This window comes from Podarcis pityusensis, assembly GCF_964106645.2.
Source record: "Podarcis pityusensis genome assembly, chromosome: 6".
Taxonomy (NCBI): domain Eukaryota; kingdom Metazoa; phylum Chordata; class Lepidosauria; order Squamata; family Lacertidae; genus Podarcis; species Podarcis pityusensis.
Window position 1 is genome coordinate 25,897,479 of NC_138030.1, and position 17,785 is coordinate 25,915,263.

General features: G+C 41.1%; 1 protein-coding gene across 18 annotated transcripts in view; it reads left to right on the top strand.

The window, feature by feature from the left end:
* PTPRT (protein tyrosine phosphatase receptor type T) overlaps positions 1 to 17,785 on the top strand; it is a 617,797-nt gene that overhangs the window by 536,305 nt on the left and 63,707 nt on the right. For 10 of the 18 annotated variants that reach the window (XR_013987409.1, XM_081009187.1, XM_081009198.1 and 7 more), the window contains 3 exons: positions 5,553 to 5,701; positions 12,575 to 12,652; positions 12,863 to 12,898. Coding sequence is in view for 17 of the 18 variants with exons in the window: in XM_081009187.1 (XP_080865313.1) it covers positions 5,553 to 5,701; positions 12,575 to 12,652; positions 12,863 to 12,898 (263 nt within the window). In the remaining variant the exon portion in view is untranslated. The remainder of the gene's footprint in view (positions 1 to 5,552; positions 5,702 to 12,574; positions 12,653 to 12,862; positions 12,899 to 17,785) is intronic. The other 8 variants (XM_081009192.1, XM_081009193.1, XM_081009194.1 and 5 more) reach the window with 3 other exon arrangements.

Sequence of the window (17,785 nt, forward strand, 5' to 3'; positions counted from 1 at the left end):
GCTCCCTTTGTTTCAGAACCATCTCAGATGTAAGAGCAGCACTCTGAAGGTGTTGGTTGCCAAAATTGCCCCAAACCAAAATACTGCAGGACAACTGATGTACAGACACAGCCTTAGAAACTGCGAGTTTTCCCATTTCAGGAGTGGCTTGATATTTTAGATGTCCCTTCCATTGCAATAAATAAAGAAGCTCACATTAGTGACAGCTCCTCCTCAAATGTGCACTGGACCTTCGTTCTGTACAACAACCCACTAAGACTGGGATTATATATCCTGTGCTGCTGGAACTGCTAATTTCAATTCATTTCACTAGGGGTTGAACATAGCATCCCTTGTAAATATTTAGGTATTGATGTTCTTTCCATTATTTATACTCTGCATTTTGACTCAAGGCAGCTTGCAAAAATTATGGCTGCAGTTTACACAGCTAGTCTTGGGTCTGGCTGCCCATATTTGGTAAACATGAAATGTAATTGAGGCTCCAAAGCTTTAATGTCTCTATCCAACTTCCTGTCAAAAAGGATTAACAGCAAAACAGACTGAGGCTGCAGTTCTGGACCTGCTTACTAAGGAGTAAGCCCAATGGGACTTACATCTGAGTAAACATGAATTGGCTTCCACTGACAAACCTTTTTAGTGCCTTCCCCTCCCCCCCTCATTCTCACATTTTGAAATAAATTGATTTACATTTTACTATATTTGTTCAATGTTTTGTCCCCCCCCCCCAAAATACAGAAGATTAGTTACTTTATTGCACAGTGGTCAGCATTAAACCAAAAGCAACACATTTGGATATATATTTTAGCAGCATGTGATATTTTGAAAAGTTTCTGCAATAGATTTGTCTTAGGTGAGACTCTAGGTCCTATTATTTATCTTTATATATTTTCAATATTTCTATGCTGCCTCTCAGGACAAGCCCTCTGGAAGCAGTCCACATATAGGAACGAAGAAGAAATTAATTTGGTTCCCATTTTAATGTGAACCTAGCTACTCAGGAATTTGCAGTCCCTGAACTGATAGACAAACCCAAATGAAGCTGCTTTAACACACACACACAAAAAAACCCAAACACACTTTTCCAAATGCAGTTCTTCAGCAAAACTATGGATACAAATTACAAAAAAATACATATATTAGGGGAAAGTGCATACGGAAATGTGCACATTGGTGAAAGTAACTTGTGAAACTATATAAGGGGAAATTGCTTGCAAAATACGTACGCTGAGCACAGCATAGGTCAGCATAACAAAACAGAAGGAACAATTTAAAACAGACACATGTTTTCAAATTAAAATAGGCAGCCCAGAATCAACACAACAAGCAGATCAAAGCAGTCTCCCCAGCAACACAAACTTTCTGAACCTGCTCCATTCAAAAAAGTGTGGCCATGTCATTGTTGTAATCAAAATGCTGTATGCAAATGGTATTTTCAATCCCTGGCATGGTTCAAACAGCCATAGTAGAGAGACTGAGAGAAACAGACAACAGCAGTAAGCTCTGGAAAAGCATGTGATTCCTATTTGTTGCCTCACAGCAAATGAATGCAAAGGCCACTCTGGGTAGGAGTCATCCCATTAGTTGACAAGGCTTCAGTAGTCACCTTCTTCTGATGTTTAAATGTGATTCATTGTCATTAAAATTTCAGTTCTGTTGTGACTTTTCTAAATAACGAGCAACCTATGGTCGTAAAGCAGCCTTCCCCAACCTGGTGCCCTCCGTATGTTGTTGGACTACAACAACAACAACAGCATCCCTAACCGATACCCATACTGGCTGAGGGCTGGTGGAAGTCGCAACCAAGGCCAATCTGTAGGGTACCCAATCAGCTTGGGGAATTCTTTCTAGGTATATGTGCAACCATGGCTTTTCAGCAAGGCTTCCTTGGCAGACTGCAGTATTAAATAAGCATGGTTGATAAATAATTGAAAAGAAAGATTTTCTATGCAAGGATCCAATTAATTTTTCCTTAAAGATGGAGGCATGTTTTAGGCTCATCATTGATTGTGAGCAAGTCAATTTAGTTTGTGGGAAACTGCAAACTCTTAACATAATTTAATTACATTATTCAGATTTCAATAACAAAGAAAATAAGATTAAAGTCCCTGCTTACAGTAATCTTCCTTTCTTTCCTTATATTTGTTTGTTTTATTTTCTTATCAATGGAGGCCATGTGAGCAAACTTCTTTGCTGGTGCAGAAGATTTATGTGGTATCTTTCCGGGCTGCTGGTTTATAGAATGTCAAATATTCATTCTGAATGAGTCCCCCCACCCCACCCACCACCTTCAGATATGAATGAAGACTTGAGCAGCCAAATGTCAACAGAAGCAGAGTTGATCACTCTTCTCCATTTTCATACAGCTGGTAGTCAGAGGCAAACAATGGGATCTCCCATTGTTGGGTAGGTTTTGGGGTGGGGGCGAGGAGAGCAATTTTAGAGCTGACAGTGGACTGGTTGTTTATTATTTCAAAGGTTTTGCTGTCACTCTTAATCATTTTCTGATTTTTACACTCAACGCAGGCAAATCTCCTGTAGAAGGGTGGTTAATTTAATGTGACTTCTCTCTCTCTCTCTTACAGGCCTAGTGCCTTATTTTAGGATATTTCTGCAGTCCATTTTAGGAAAGTGTGAGAAAGAAGTCACATACAGTTGCTCTTACACCAATTCTGTCTCAGTGGGTAGCTTTGCTCTGTCTAAGTGAAATGATGAGCCTTGTTCAAAGAATTGCAGTCACATCCCAAAATGGTTTATGGTGGATAGAGGTTGGGTAGTACACTACTAGTAATTCTGGTGAGATGTTATATCTCCACAGATGAATATGACATCTCAATATTTGAGACCAGTGCGCTGAAATGTTTCTTTTATTTATGTTTCTTGGTGTAAGATGAAGAAAAAATCATGCAAACATTTTATATATAATATTACTTGGCCTCTTTTCTCATATTCAGTTTTAATGTGGCAAAGCCAACATAAGATGACATTTCTCAGGTGAGCTGTTTCTTCTCAGTGAATTTCCACAAGGAAAGAGTTGGGACCTAGTGTTTACTAAAGAGGGGAACTTCTAATTCACATCAAATTCACTAGTAAAATAAAGAGAGAAATAACTCTGCTTATTTTCTGACCAAGTACATCTTCAGAAATACATTAGCCTACTCTCTTACAGCCCCTCCCTATCACACACACAACCTCGTGGACCCCAAATAACCATTCCTTTTACCTTTTAAGTGATGTTCTCTCAGCTATGAAGGGGAAGGAGGGCTTCTTGCTCTCCCCTCTATGACAGCATATCAGCAGCATGTCAGGTGTCAGAAAGAGGAAGGTGAGAAAAGCTTAGTTCTGCTGCTAATGCTCCTTTGTTGTGATCATTTAGGTGCTCTCAAGCCTGTATCTAGACTTGAGTCTAGTGTGTGTCATTGACAACAGAGACACCAATAATTTCCTGAAGTTCCTTGACATGTAGAGGGTTCACAAGGTACAATAAATACAGGATTTGGGGATCTTATGACTCATAGTGCTTGCAAAGAGCACCAAATATCCTATGAGCTCTGCTCCCTATTCCTATCTTAAGACCCTAGAAATGTACCTTGGAGAAGGAAAGAAGGTGGCAGTGGTAGGTTCTCCTCAAGGCCCCATCTTCTCCTGCCCTCATATATACTAATACTGGATCATTCTCACCACATGGGAACAAATTCAGGAGAACTACTCACCACCTGAAAATGATAGGTAGGAATTAATCAGTAGTATTTTCAACCAAATCTGATGTGTATATGAAATGTGGACTGTGTCTTCTGTAACTAATGTGGTATATGTTTCTGTTTAGAAATGGCAAACAGGAAATTACTAGGTGGCACACAGTAGGACATTTTAAGAACATAAGACTCCTGCAGTATTAGACCAAGGGTCCATCTCCATAATCCTGTTTCCAACAGTGACCAGCTAGATGCTTTCAGAAAAAGTCCACACACAAATAATGTGTGAAGGAAACAACCTTCTTCTGCTGTTTTCTGCCTTCTCTCACAGCATCTAATATTTAGATGGATATTGCCTCTGGAAACAGAGCAGTGGTGAGGAAACTCTGGCCCACAGACAAATTAGGCCCACGAGCCTATCTAATTTGGACTTCAAGGCTGTTATGGGAACAACCAAGAGCCTCAGAGTGCACTTCTGATTTCCTTGGCTTGCATTTTTGGACTGTTTAAATTGGGCATGGAATGCAAGCCCTGCTGCCTCAAGCAGGATCATTTCTACTCAGGAGCTCCCCTAAAACCGCAACTGCAAAGGGACAATTGGGAACTTTAGAAAGTGTTATCAGCTGCTCCTTTGCAGCCCGGACTTGTATTTGGTGCTGCTTCGATTTGGAGCCAAATACAAACCTTATTGCTTTTGGGGAGTCTGAATCTATCTGATGCCATATCACACCGTTGAACTTTTCCGCGAGCCAAAACCATGATGTATGTCCTCCAGGATCTGCTCCCGGGTGAGTCTCGTGACCTGTGTTATGCTCTCAAGTGCTTTATTCAGGGTGAGAGAGCAGGGCATGAAAGTGAGAGAGAGAGTGGCAGCCAAAATGGCCACCGTGATCTTACACACAAAAAAGCAGGATGTCCCTTTTTTCGGAGCACTTGCGAAGTATGCCATATCATGTCAGGTAACTAAAACAGGTGTATAGGTCAAATGTGACCCACAGAAGGTTGCCACTTTTGATCCTGCCCGTCAGATGAAAATGTTTCCCTACCCATGACATCAAGGGTTTCACAAGTGAATAATACCCCAAACAAGAATGTTTATCGGCCCAGGATATATATAAAGTGTCACCTTTGCTCTTGATGTCATAGGAATCAGGGAGAAAAACATATATATTTTTTATAAAAAATATGTAAATACAACTATTTAATGGTAGCTTTTCATTTCATTTACACTCGGGTATGGAGAATCAAAAACTCAGTTTAAGCAACTGTGTCAACAACACCTTAAAGAGTGTTTCCTTTTGTGCGATACCTGCTCTTTTCTGTTAGGCTTCTTTGGAAACAAGGTAAAGGGACAAAGCCCCAACCTGAGATCCCCACACATTGCCCCATGGTGACAACCAGCTTTCCACTTGGGATTGGTATATGGGGAAGAGACAAGGCATTTCTCAAGGGAAGTAGATTTGGCCCTGGACTTTTAGGTATTGATCTAGTGTAAACTTATCACTGGGAAATTCCAGGCTGGATTTAGGCAGTTGCCTGGTATTTTCCCATTAATATCCCATTCTGCCGTTTCCTCTTTTCCTTGGCCCTACTTTCGTTTGCTCTCAGTTTACATGACACTCCATTGCTAGTTTCCATATGCACTCTCCATTGCTAATGCTTACAATGGAGATGCAATGTGATGCTTCCTCACATTTGCAAATAGACCTGCATGTTGCTCAAAACCGGAAATATATTTTTTCTCTCTTTTAAGGTATTATTTTGTTGGCTTGTTTTCTTTCAATTTGATCAGTTAAGAAATGGTAAAACCAAAACAAAAACCCTAACAATGGTTTCTTCCCTCTTCAAAACACCCTGAAGGAAACTAGCCAAGAAGCAAAAGGAGACGCAGAGCAGCAGTCAGAGAGAAATGGGCCCAGTTGCTTCTTCAGACAAGACTGCTACGAAACTCAGTTCTGCTCATAATGAAGAAGCCTTTTCTTCAAGCTGCCAAGATGTTAATGGATTCAGTAAGTTTTACTTGTTTGCAATTGGTACCTCCATATTCAGAAAGCTTTGTGGTAATTAAAACTCTTGGATCCCATGGGAACAAAAATCTTAAGGATTTGAAACGTATTGTAAGGGAAACAACAGTAATAAAAATAACTGGGAGAGTGAAATGTCTCCATTTCTGTTCCTGAGATGTTTCTCTTTCTGCTACAGGTCTCTGCTTTTTCTAATGTCACTTGAATAAAAGTATTAAAATAATTCATTTTAGCACCTGAGCAATTTAGGCAAGTTTCTGTTTCACTGAATTCTGACTTAAGTAGAACAACTGCACATGGTTTTTGAACTGGCTGTGCAACCCCCAAACAGACAAACCAACCCCAGGGATATTTGGAAGTTGGGGTTCTTCATGACCTAGTGGCCATACAGCAACCATACAGTTGCCACAGTTCATCAGAGCAGGAACAACAGCTCCAGGTCAGGTGTTACATGTCCATAGCAACCTATTCCTCCATTAATAGGTCCAGATCAATCCAGCATTGTTACACAGCTGCTGATCTCTGCCACATCCCATGCCTGTGGTTTGACTTCCCCCTGCCCTGGCACTGGAAAGGAATATCACATCAGTACAGTGCAGCTGATGATGGTGCTGATAGAATTTAAATTTCCTCTAAGATTGAAGGATATGTCTTGCTGGACAGCTGAGGAAACACACAGAAAACAGAGCACTGCATTTTTGTTACAATCCTCTGTGCTTAATTTTTTCTCTCTCTCCAAAACAACACATGGCTCAGTTATTAATCAATACTATCTAAAACTATGCTAAGCTGTTTTAGTTAGAGAGTGCAGGTTCACAGGCAAAGTTAGAAACCAGAAATGTGGTCAGTGTTAGAGGACGCCTGGAAACTACAGACATTCCACTTCCACCTGCAACCATTCTCAGTAGCTGTTAATGGAAGGGCTGTAGCTCACTAGCAGGGTATTGGCTTTACATGAAGAAGGTCCCAGGTTATATCCCTAGCATGTCCAGGGAGGGCTAGGAGCCATGGAAGCAGAAATGGCCTCAGCTTTTGTGCTCATTTGTGGTCAGGAATAGGACTCTGGTAACTGTGAGGGAGCCAATGTGGTGTAGTGGTTAAGAGCAGTAGACTCATAATCTCATAAACTCAGAATCGGGTTCGCGTCTCCGCTCCTCCGCATGCAGCTGCTGGGTGACCTTGGGCTAGTCACACTTCTTTGAAGTCTCTCAGCCCCACTCACCTCACAGAGTGTTTGTTGTGGGGGAGGAAGGGAAAGGAGATTGTTAGCCGCTTTGAGACTCCTTTGGGTAGTGATAAAGCAGGATATTAAATCCAAACTCTTCTTCTTCTTCCAAACTGTAATGTTTTAAAAACCAGGGAACATAAAATAATTTTGTGGAGTGTGGAATCTGCCATGTAAGAAGCCTTGTATTGAAGCTGCTGTGATTTTACCCAGTACCCTATGGAAGAAATGGATATAGGTACCTACTCAGTGAAAAAAAGAGATGGCAAGGAAGATCAGACTAGGGAGCTAAAATTATCCACAAGTATCTGTAGCATCCAGTGAGGTACATTGCACAGAGCACATCTCCTGAAGCCTGGCATCCCATGAGCATGATGAGTGAGACGCTGTATCAAATGAACAATGATACACTAATGATCCATCCAGCACAGAGGCACTGCTGCGCTGACACCACACTGATGGACTGTCATGCAGTAGGTCATACATAAAGCAGATCTGGCAGGAGTGGTCCAAAGGAGTACTCTGTATCATGGACACAACCAGGTTGACAGCTGTTGGAAAGTAAGAGAAGAAAAAGGAAGATAAAGTTTAGGATTTTATCACAGGTTGCTTATTCAGGAATCTCAGTTTGGAAGCCAAGCAGTTTTGCTTTGAAACTAAAGGGCGTGAAATATTCACTTCTGAAACAGAGGACATTGCCTAAGGAAGTCCACGGGAAGGTGTTATGCTAGCATGACATCTGATGTTGCATTCAAAGCCATGCTGTCATGTGCAGTTATAAAGTTAGCATTGCCTACTGGGAACTTAGATGGGAACAATAAGGGCAAAGATGATGAGTACAGAAAAAAGTTCCTTATGAGTATTATTAGAGCTGACACTGAAGTTCACCAGTTGTGAAATTCAGGTTGAATACCTAACTCCTGCAGTAGCTAAAGCTTTCCTCCAGATCCTGAAAGCCTCAGCAAAAGCTGCAAAACTTTCAGCATATTTCCTCCACAAAAATCAGTTGAGCACATTCACTATACTGTGTATAGAACAAGAGAAAGGATGTGATTGTTCTGTTTGTCTAGAATAGTAAACCCTTGTTAGTTTGGGGGCAAAACAACACAGTTGGTGGTACATGAAGGGGTTTCATCCTCCCAATTGTTGTGTGAGGCTGAACTTGGGTGGGGATGGGACAATGTAGGAGTAGCAAACCTTGGGGAGCGCCAGAGTTGGAGGTGGTGGCTCTGCAGGTGTGGGTATACTGGTGGGGCTGCTGCCACCAGCTTGGAACTCCATCGACCTTGCTGCTTCACCCTACCTGATCCCTGTCTAAATAAGCACAACACGATCACTACTGGGAACACACTACTGCTTCCATATACACACAAACCCTCACAAGCCACTGCTGTGTTGCTTTGGAAGCACTGGCAAACCCATTCTTATATATTAGAATTCAGCGTTTTAAGGTCTGTATGACACAGTATGCTATCACTTTGGGTTATATCCAATGTAGTGGTAAAGTAAGCATCCTGTCAGTGACAGAATTTCTGCTTGTGCAGCTGGACTTTTTCTCCCTTCTCCCCTTGCATATCCCCTAAATCTGTTCTGCGTTTTCCCCCAAGCCTCCCTAGGAGATTTGGAGAGGGGGAGGACAAGAAGAGGAGGAAAGTACCATTGTGCAAGGGGAAACCCTTGCACTAATGAGACGAGGAAGTTGAGTACTTCCCTTTGCCTTAGCAATCTGAAACTGTACAGTGGTACCTCGGGTTACATACACTTCAGGTTACATCCGATTCAGGTTACAGACTCCGCTAACCCAGAAATAGTACCTCAGGTTAAGAATTTTGCTTCAGGATGAGAACAGAAATCGTGCTTTGGCAGTGCGGCAGCAGCAGGAGGCCCCATTAGCTAAAGTGGTGCTTCAGGTTAAGAACAGTTTCAGGTTAAGAACTAACCTCCGGAACGAATTAAGTACTTAACCCGAGGTACCACTGTATTTATTGAGGCACTTTTGTTTTGTTTAATAATTGAACAATTAACAATAATTAATGATAATGATTTTAGAAAAAGAGAGAGGTTTCCATCTGGAAACCCTGGATGTCCCAAACCTTGAGAACAACAGAGTCTTGTGTAAGGGTGTGTGTGTGTGTGTGTGTGTGTGTGTGAGAGAGAGAGAGAGAGAGAGAGAGAGTTTACTTGATTCTAGCTGCTCTTTGTCAGCTCAGTTACTAGCACAATTTTAGCCCTGACTCAGGACTTCCAAAGAAAACCCAGCTTCTGGATTTGACTTGGCAGAACAAGGAATATACTTCTCCATGGAGATTCAAAGCATCTATTGGTATCTTATTCTGGCTTGTCTTCCTTCTGAATCCCCTGTTGTCTGCATAACTGCCAGGGCCACTTGGAATCAGAGACAAATGGTGTGCTCCAGGGTGGGCACATGTTAAAACGATGACAAGCTTGAAGAGCCAGGTGCAGGCACTATAGACCACATCAGGCCAATGATTAGGTTACAGGGAAGAGAAAAAAAAGTGCAGAATGGGCAGAGGCAGGAGGCATCGGCCAAGAGAGTCAGGCTCTGGAAGGCTGGAGAGGTGATGCAAGGCACAAGATTGTGTGACTACTCAAACAACAAATTGCTTAGATTTGGGATGCAAAGGTTAAGAGACATTTTACACAAAGCCAACAAGACTTCTGAGTCCTCTGGGCTAGGAACAGCAAGGCCTTCAAACTGTCCTGGTGTCCTCAATAGCAATAGGAAATCTAGCCTTTGTTCTAAGATTTACTAGTTTATTTTTCAATGGCAGTTGAAGTCACAAGAGTCACTTGCATTCACTGGATAATTCAGCGTGATGCTGCCTATGGTGCTGTAGAACTGGGTTCACTAGTGAATTTTAGGGTTTCCTATAGAACTTGTTCGGGAGATGTGGGTGGCACTGTGGTATAAACCACAGAGCCTGGGGCTTGCCGATCAGAAGGTCAGTGGTTCGAATCCCTGTGACGGGGTGAGTTCCCGTTGCTCAGTCCCTGCTCCTGCCAACCTAGCAGTTTGAAAGCACATCCCAGTGGGATGGTAAACGGCGTTTCCATGCACTGCTCTGGTTCGCCAGAAGCGGCTTAGTCATGCTGGCCACATGACCCGGAAGCTGTACGCCGGCTCCCTCAGCCAATAAAGCGAGATGAGCAGCGCAACCCCAGAGTTGTCCACTAATGGACCTAACAGTCAGGGGTCCCTTTACCTTTTTTATAGAACTTGTGCTGAAAGAGCACTAGCAGGTCAAAATAATCCCAGTCTCGGTATTTTTAAAAACTAATTTGCATTCTTAGTGTAATTATTTAGGAATGTTGTTGGACTCCAACTCCCATCAGCCCCAACCAGCATGACCAATGGTCAGCATTTATGGAATCTGAAGGCCAACAGCATCTGAAAGGCTGCAGGTTAGCCATCTCTACTTTAGGCGATGGTTTTTAAAGACTCATGTGTTCATCGATACATATCCAAAGAGCCAGTCTATTGAGTGCCTATATGCTTAGTAGTATGCACTTCCTTTTCTTAAGGAAAGATTTTGGCTCCATAAGAGATTTGTACAACATGTGAGTTAGGTGCATTAAATGCCATCAGTGAAATCTTACGCGGTACAGTTCCCTTGTTATAAACAACCTTGTTAACAATAGATTCTACTGGCACACTAGCACTTTGTTCAGTTTCCCATGGGACAATACTTTGGAAAATTGCTTGACCTGCTTTTTTTTAAGTGTAATAGAAATATCTGTAGGCTTGATACAACTCCACCTGGAGTCTGTTAGAATAGCACTGTTCGCCCCATGGAGTAATTCTGATGAGCTTTTATTCATTTGTAAATAATGTTTACTCTGGAGATCTAGAAATTGCTTCTGAAATTGCTTTGATGTATATTGGATTTTATCTACTTTTATATGGTATTATGGAACATTTATTTCTATTTTATCTATTGACATCTCTCTTTTTAATGTACTGTGGGTTTTTTGCATTAACTCATTTCCTGTCACAGTGAAGGTGAAGACAAATATATAATTGTAAAACTGGAAACAAATGTGAAAGGACTGCGAACCACATTTTCTGAGACCACAGTACCATAAATCCTTAAATATTGGCTGGCCCATGTAAAGCCAGCTTCCAAGACGTATTAACATGTAAAAGTGTTGCATAAAGTGTTGCATATACTATGATTTTGACTTGATTAAAAAGCTTGAAGATTGAAGGAAGACATCTTAAATCTAGAGACAGGGTGGGTTTCTTGTTTGAATCCCCGCCCCCTGCCTCCAATTGTGGGGGTACCTCTCCTCATGTACAAAGCTAACATGTACAAAGCTGAATTTGATCTCACCACCCCACATTTATAACAACACTCATATCAGCATTTTGCACTAGCCGAAGTCTGTGAATTCTCTTCAAGGGCAGTCCCACATAAAGCACATTACATCAGTTGATCCTTAAGGGTTTGGAGAAATAAACGTTCTTTGGAAGCCAAATGTCCACTGGGGCTTCCGCGGCTTCTGATTGGCTGCAGGAACTTCCTACAGTCAATTAGAACCTGCGCTTTGGAAGTCGAACATTACGGAAATCGAATGGACTTCTGGAACAGATTCTGTTTGACTTCTGAGGCACCACTCTAATGTGTGTACATGTAGTTCCTGGGAAATGGAATCAGTTGACATCAGGTATCAGCCAAGATGCAAGTAGGATGAGACAAAGTTGGCTTAGAAGAGCCTTGGAATATGATACTAAAACTGACTCATAAGAAGGGGAAGAAACTAGCTTGATGAAAAGTGAAGAGGAGACTGTTGCAGCTATAGAGAGCATTGACCACCAGAGATATCAGATTCCAATAACAATTCCAATAACAACAGAAAAGGGAGCAGAAATTGCAGGTGTTTGCTTATTCATCCCATGTTCATTCCTACTGCCCACTCCAGTCTCAATATCCAGAAAAGTTAACTTCAAATTCTCACAGAATTTCAAGCCAACATGTGCTCTCAAGAACCATCTATTTGAGAGTCAGGCTTCTGTTGCATCTGATAATTTCCTTCCAATTTGTGCTTTTTGCGTACATATTTAACATTCTTCACCCCGTCAACCCAAATCCATGAACCTGTTTAAAAGAGAACTCCCTAATTTTTATTTTGTGAAAGTTGTGATACTGTACATTGATAATACTGATAGACATGGCTGGAAGTCCACCTCCATTAACATGTTTTAGTCCAATGCAATTCAGATAACTTGTGTTGTTCTTGTGGGTTCCAAAACTCAACTATGGATTTATGCTTCCATATTCTTATTCTGCAGTCTTCTTCAAATGTATGTGTGGTGTTTGGGAAGGAGGAACATATGTAGCTTAGCAGGAGTGCCCTGTATGTGTTATGTTGCTTGTCTCTGCTGTATATGAGCAGTTCTAGGGTTTTTGGCACCCATTTTATTTATGTATTTTTATTTATTTTTTAGATACCATATATTGGTGGTATTAGAAGACTGTTTGCTTCTAGGCAGTTTAATTATGTCACATCCAGTGAATTAAATGCTACTCTGTTCTCTAAGGAGCTTTTCTCTCTGTTCTGTTATCTTTCTCTATACATTTCTAAAGCTTCTTCCTTATGTCTTTCCTACCTAGCACCATCCTCTCCTTGTTCATTTTCTGTCCAAAGCAAAACCCTTCAGAGCAAATCTTTGTTGAATTCCTACTACTCAGGTACTTATGTAGACTTTATTCTTGATTGTGTGCTTTTGTGCCTTTCCCTGTAGATACATAAATATGGCAGTAAAGAACCGAGTCTTTGGGATGTTGGAAACAGCTAACTTTGTGTTTTTATTTTATTTTCCACATTATTTTTCTCCTGTTGACCTTCTGTTGGGTTCCATTGATCCGTGTTCTGTGCGCAAATGGAATTTCATCTCAAAGTATCATCAGACACTGTTCCATCGACCACACTGTTAGGTAAGAGGACTGTTATGATGCACAATAGCCTGTTGATGAGAAAACACATCCATTCTATCTGAAAATGGCTCAATAGAATATTGGCAGACATATTCCAAAACTGTTGTTTGTTTGAGGCGGCCCCCATTTTGGATGGTAAACTTCTCCTCATCGTCACCAAAATGTGTAACTGATTTTACCATATGCTCAGTGTCAAAACTCTGCCACCTTATCAGTCTCATTCCTTCAAAGGCTATGATGCAGTCTCAAACGATAATTAAACACACATACACACTCTCCAAAACAGCATTGTGGGGATGCTGTTTGAAAGTTAAAGGATTAGAATTAACCCCAACGATGAATCTGAGGGACTTTGATTTGGAAGAAATTGTTAGGAACATTTGTTCTGACTTCTACCAATACAGAAAGAAAAAGAAAAAATCACGAAAATGTGGCTCTCTGCTAAGCCCCCGAATGAAGAACATTTAAATCACATAATGGAATTCATTTCTTTTTTATTGATTCCCCTTTCAATAAAAAAGATTGGATTATTCCTTTACTCTCAATTCTTGTCATTCTGTTTTTCATTTTTTAAGATTAGATATTTGTATGCTTAGGGATAAAAGGCTTAAAAATATGTTTGTCTTTTTTGCACACCTAGTAGAGCAAATAAAATAGGTCGCACCTGCAAAGCTGATGCACAGATGTTGCATGTCTGAAGATAAAACCCAGGACCCCTGATTTGTATAAACAAAGCATTGATTTTGTAAAAAAAAATCCTCTATGGTGTATCAGATAGCAGCACATTGAGTGGTTCCAGAGGCTGAGTATTGCTGTAGGCAGAAACATAACACAAGCAAGGTGCAACCATTAGTGCATTAAAAATAATCCAAGGGATAGGGAAGTAATGGAGGAAGGAAGGACCACAAGGGTAGGAGCCTCACAGACCCAGAGATTTGTCTGCATGCTGGAACCATAGGATACTTGAGCAACTCTTCTGGAATATAAAGGACTTGGATATATACTTTTATTCACAGGAGTTATCCTCATACTAGAGGAATTGAAGGTGGATGCAATTTTCACTGACCCCTCCTTTCCCTCAGTGGCCCTCCCTGTGGCCACTGAAAACATGATCTGGAGATTTGTTTCTATGGGCTATAGAAAGAAGGGGAGATCAGTAAAAGTCACTGTCCCACATGCCCCAGAGGCGAACCTCCATTGAATCAATCACCAGTTATGATGGCTGTGCTCTGCCTCCACATTTGGAAGCGATTGCTCTTGTACTCAGGTACTGTTTGAGATATCTGGTTGGCCACTGTGAGAACAGGATGCTGGCCTGATCCAGTAGGTTCTTCTTTTGTTTCTATAATCCTGATTCTCTCCCTCAAATGGAAGGAGACTTGGAGGAGCAAGTCTGGATCCAACCCACAATGATTTTTCCCAGCCACACATGGTAAACCACATTTTCTTGTGAAATCATAAACCACATTTTCTTGTGAAATCAGCCACAACTGGAAGCTGGGCCAACCTGATCTGAGCCAAAAATTGAACAAACAAAACATCACAACATTCCTTTCCTTTTTTTTTTAAGGACTTCTCCCATTTTTTATTTTTTATTTTGTTTGATGATTTCAGACTGAAAGTTGGGAGAATATCCTGTGCAGAATAGATCTACTAAATTCTGTATCCTCCTTGAAAAAGAACAGTGGTTTGGAACACCTCTTGAGGAAAGTTGTACTTATCATGTGTATGAAAATAGTTGAGTTCTGCTCCTAGCCCTCTGTAGGGTGTGGTGTTTGGGGGCCCCCAGATTCCAATGTGTAGTTTCACAGTGGGTTTTGAGTGGTCAGGGGTTTATTGGTATCCACAAGACAAAATAAATATTGTATGAGGCAGGCAATAGATATTTTGAGCAAAAATTATTTCCTATCCCTATTGATGGCTTACCTGATGGCTCACCTCCATCTGTAGCAACCTCTTAGCACAGCTCTTTGGACGGTGAAAATGGGAAGTCTTCCATCATTATGCCAAAGCTGCAGGAACAAACATCTGTTTAAGGTCCAGGAGCCGACTAACAATCACAAGTTCCCTCTCAGCTCCGCTTCCCAGTCCAACCACTGAAGGCCACTACTGCTTGCTGTCATTTGGTTCCCACGAGTGACACTTTCTGTGGCCTCGGCAGGGCACCACTGTTGTTTGTGAGCCACATGCTACTCATTCACTCATAAATATGTACCTGCCTCCCCCAGGTCCCAGGCCCGTCTCCATTTATGTAGGACCCAGGACTTAAGTTTCTTTGCTTAAAGTTGACATTATTTATAAAATTCCATGATCACGAAGCTGAAATCTCTAAGCCAGCAAATGTTATTCGTTTAGAAAACATTGTGCATTATAGACAGCACACCATGGTATTGTATATTAATTCCACCATAGATGTCTGTGATGTTGCTTTACCACACTCCATAGTCATGTTCCTGTTTCTTGACAATCTGTCCATAATTTTGTATGTGGCATAGTTATTTACCGTAATATATTGTAAATAATTTGGGGAATTATTGGTATAACTGGAGGTGGACTGAACTGTGTAATTCTGTCCCATTTCAGTTTCACTAACACTTTGTCATAGGCCCATTCAGGTCCCATTTTGTGCAGAATATTTTGAAAGAACACATGAAAAAATTGCATTTAAATTATACTCATCTTGTACAAATTGTATTTGAAATTTTCATGTGATATAAGCTCATTTCACTTTTTTTTAATAAAAAAAAACCTGCTTTGTGTTTGACAAACAGTCAAAGCAAGAATGGTTTTGGTTCCATTCTAGAGAGAATATGCAAAGCAATTGATAAAGATGGGTGAGCTCTTTCTTGTTTACATTTGATTCAACCTAAATGATTAAAGTGCTTTCCTTCCTAAAAAAAAGCTCAACAATATTGACCTGAATCTATTCTGTGAGTAGATTGCAGTCTCTTGAGAGTTGTCCACCCCTGAAATAGATCTAGGATAATTTCCTGAGCCAAAGGAAGTCTTGGAAAATGACCTCCTTCCACACCAACCTTTGGGGTTCCCAAAACACAATCACTGTCTAGCTCCTATTTCCCATAACATATTTTCCCCCTGTCTTATTACTTACCCAGCCAGTGGTGATAAGAGTGGTGACGGCATGAGAGAAGGAAGCCAATCCACCTCTGTCCCATGTCAGCCTGTCACCAGCAATTGTGGAGTAGCAGCAATTGCATGTGAGGAGTGAGAGGATCGAGTACCCCTTCCTGCTTTCTTACTATTGCACTGATGGCTCATTGGATTTGTTGTCTTCCCAAGGGCTATGACAGTGGTGATGGAAGACAGAATCCAAGGTCCACAACACATTTCCTTGAGGCCCACTTCCTTGCAGTGTGGCACAGTGAAATAGAGAAAGCATGGAAGGGACAAACCGCTGGCCTTTCCTCATTCTGCCTCCTAGCAGTTTGAAGTGCAACTAAATAAAGGGGTACCACTGCAGCGGGAAGGTAAAAGGCATTTCCATGCATTCTGGCACTCGTCACAGTCCTCCATGTGCCAGTAGCGGTTTAGTCATGTTGGCCACATGACCTGGGAAACTGTCTGCGGACAAACGCCAGCTCCCTTGGTCTGAAAAGTGAGATGAGTGCCACACCCCATAGCCGCCTTTGACTGGACTTAACCATCCAGGGGTCCTTTACCTTTTTACCTTTACCTTGGCTCATCCTCCCTCAATGCTGCTGGCCTGATAATTAAATAGAAGGTAGAATGGTGCTTTTCAGAGTGGGGAATTGGCAGATGAGGTTGGCAGGGCAGTCAGAACTTCTCTGGCTTGATTTTAACACAAGATGCGGGGGGGGGGGGAGAGAGAGAAGGTGCCTTGTAAAGCTCTTCTCTCCTTGGGATGTGAACATTTATGTGTTCCTGAAGTTCTCTTCTGTGACACCACCTTCAGAGAACTTCACTTGAAGCTCTACTCATAAATTCACAATGCACGTGAACAAATACATAGGTGAACAAATAATGAACAAACAGGTGAAAAACAGCTGCATTTTGTAGTCTTCTAGCAAGTGCTGCTATATGCATCTAAACAGCTGAAAAGGCAAAGTTGATGATGGTGTGTTATAACTGAGTTTCAGCATCATTAACTTGATCTGAAGATTAGATTATTTTATAGTGGGGTTTTTTATTTTAAAAAGTGGAAGTTTAAAAACTGACAACTCAATACATGATACATTAGCTGCCATGCTGCAGTCTATTCCAGAGTTTATGCTGGGACAGGATCCTAACTTCATCTGCAATGAAAAAAATCCACTGATATGTCAAGGCAAAGTGATTGATGAACTACTTTAACAATATTCCACTATACAATTTTGACTCATTTTGAGGAATTTAGTAGATAATGATGGGTATGATACAAGGGAAGTCCTGCAAAGGGGGGGAGTAGGGCAAAATTGGTATTTATTTATTTATAATAAAAGGGTGGTCTATTTATAGTTTTCAGATATTCATGCAATGCCAGAAATGAGAGAGGTGGACCAGTTGATTACCATAGCCAATACGGATATGACAAAAAGCAGGGAGTTAATTACATAGGCTATACTATTATTGGGGGGGGGGGGATCTCACTATAAGAAGAGTTCATCAATGGAACAAGTTTCTGAAGTAAACTATGGACTCTCTTCCATTCAAACGTTCAAGACAAGATTTGACATTGAATAGACAATCTGTTTTTGTTTTTTTTAGGAATAGACATATTCATGCGGAAAAGACATATTTTAAATGGTGAAATATAAATAATATTTTGGTATGAACTGCTTTCATTTTAAAATAGCCATCCAAAATAATGTCTTAAGACATTACTTAGACATCTTGAAATTCTCCACCCCATTTGCAAGTAGGGAAACT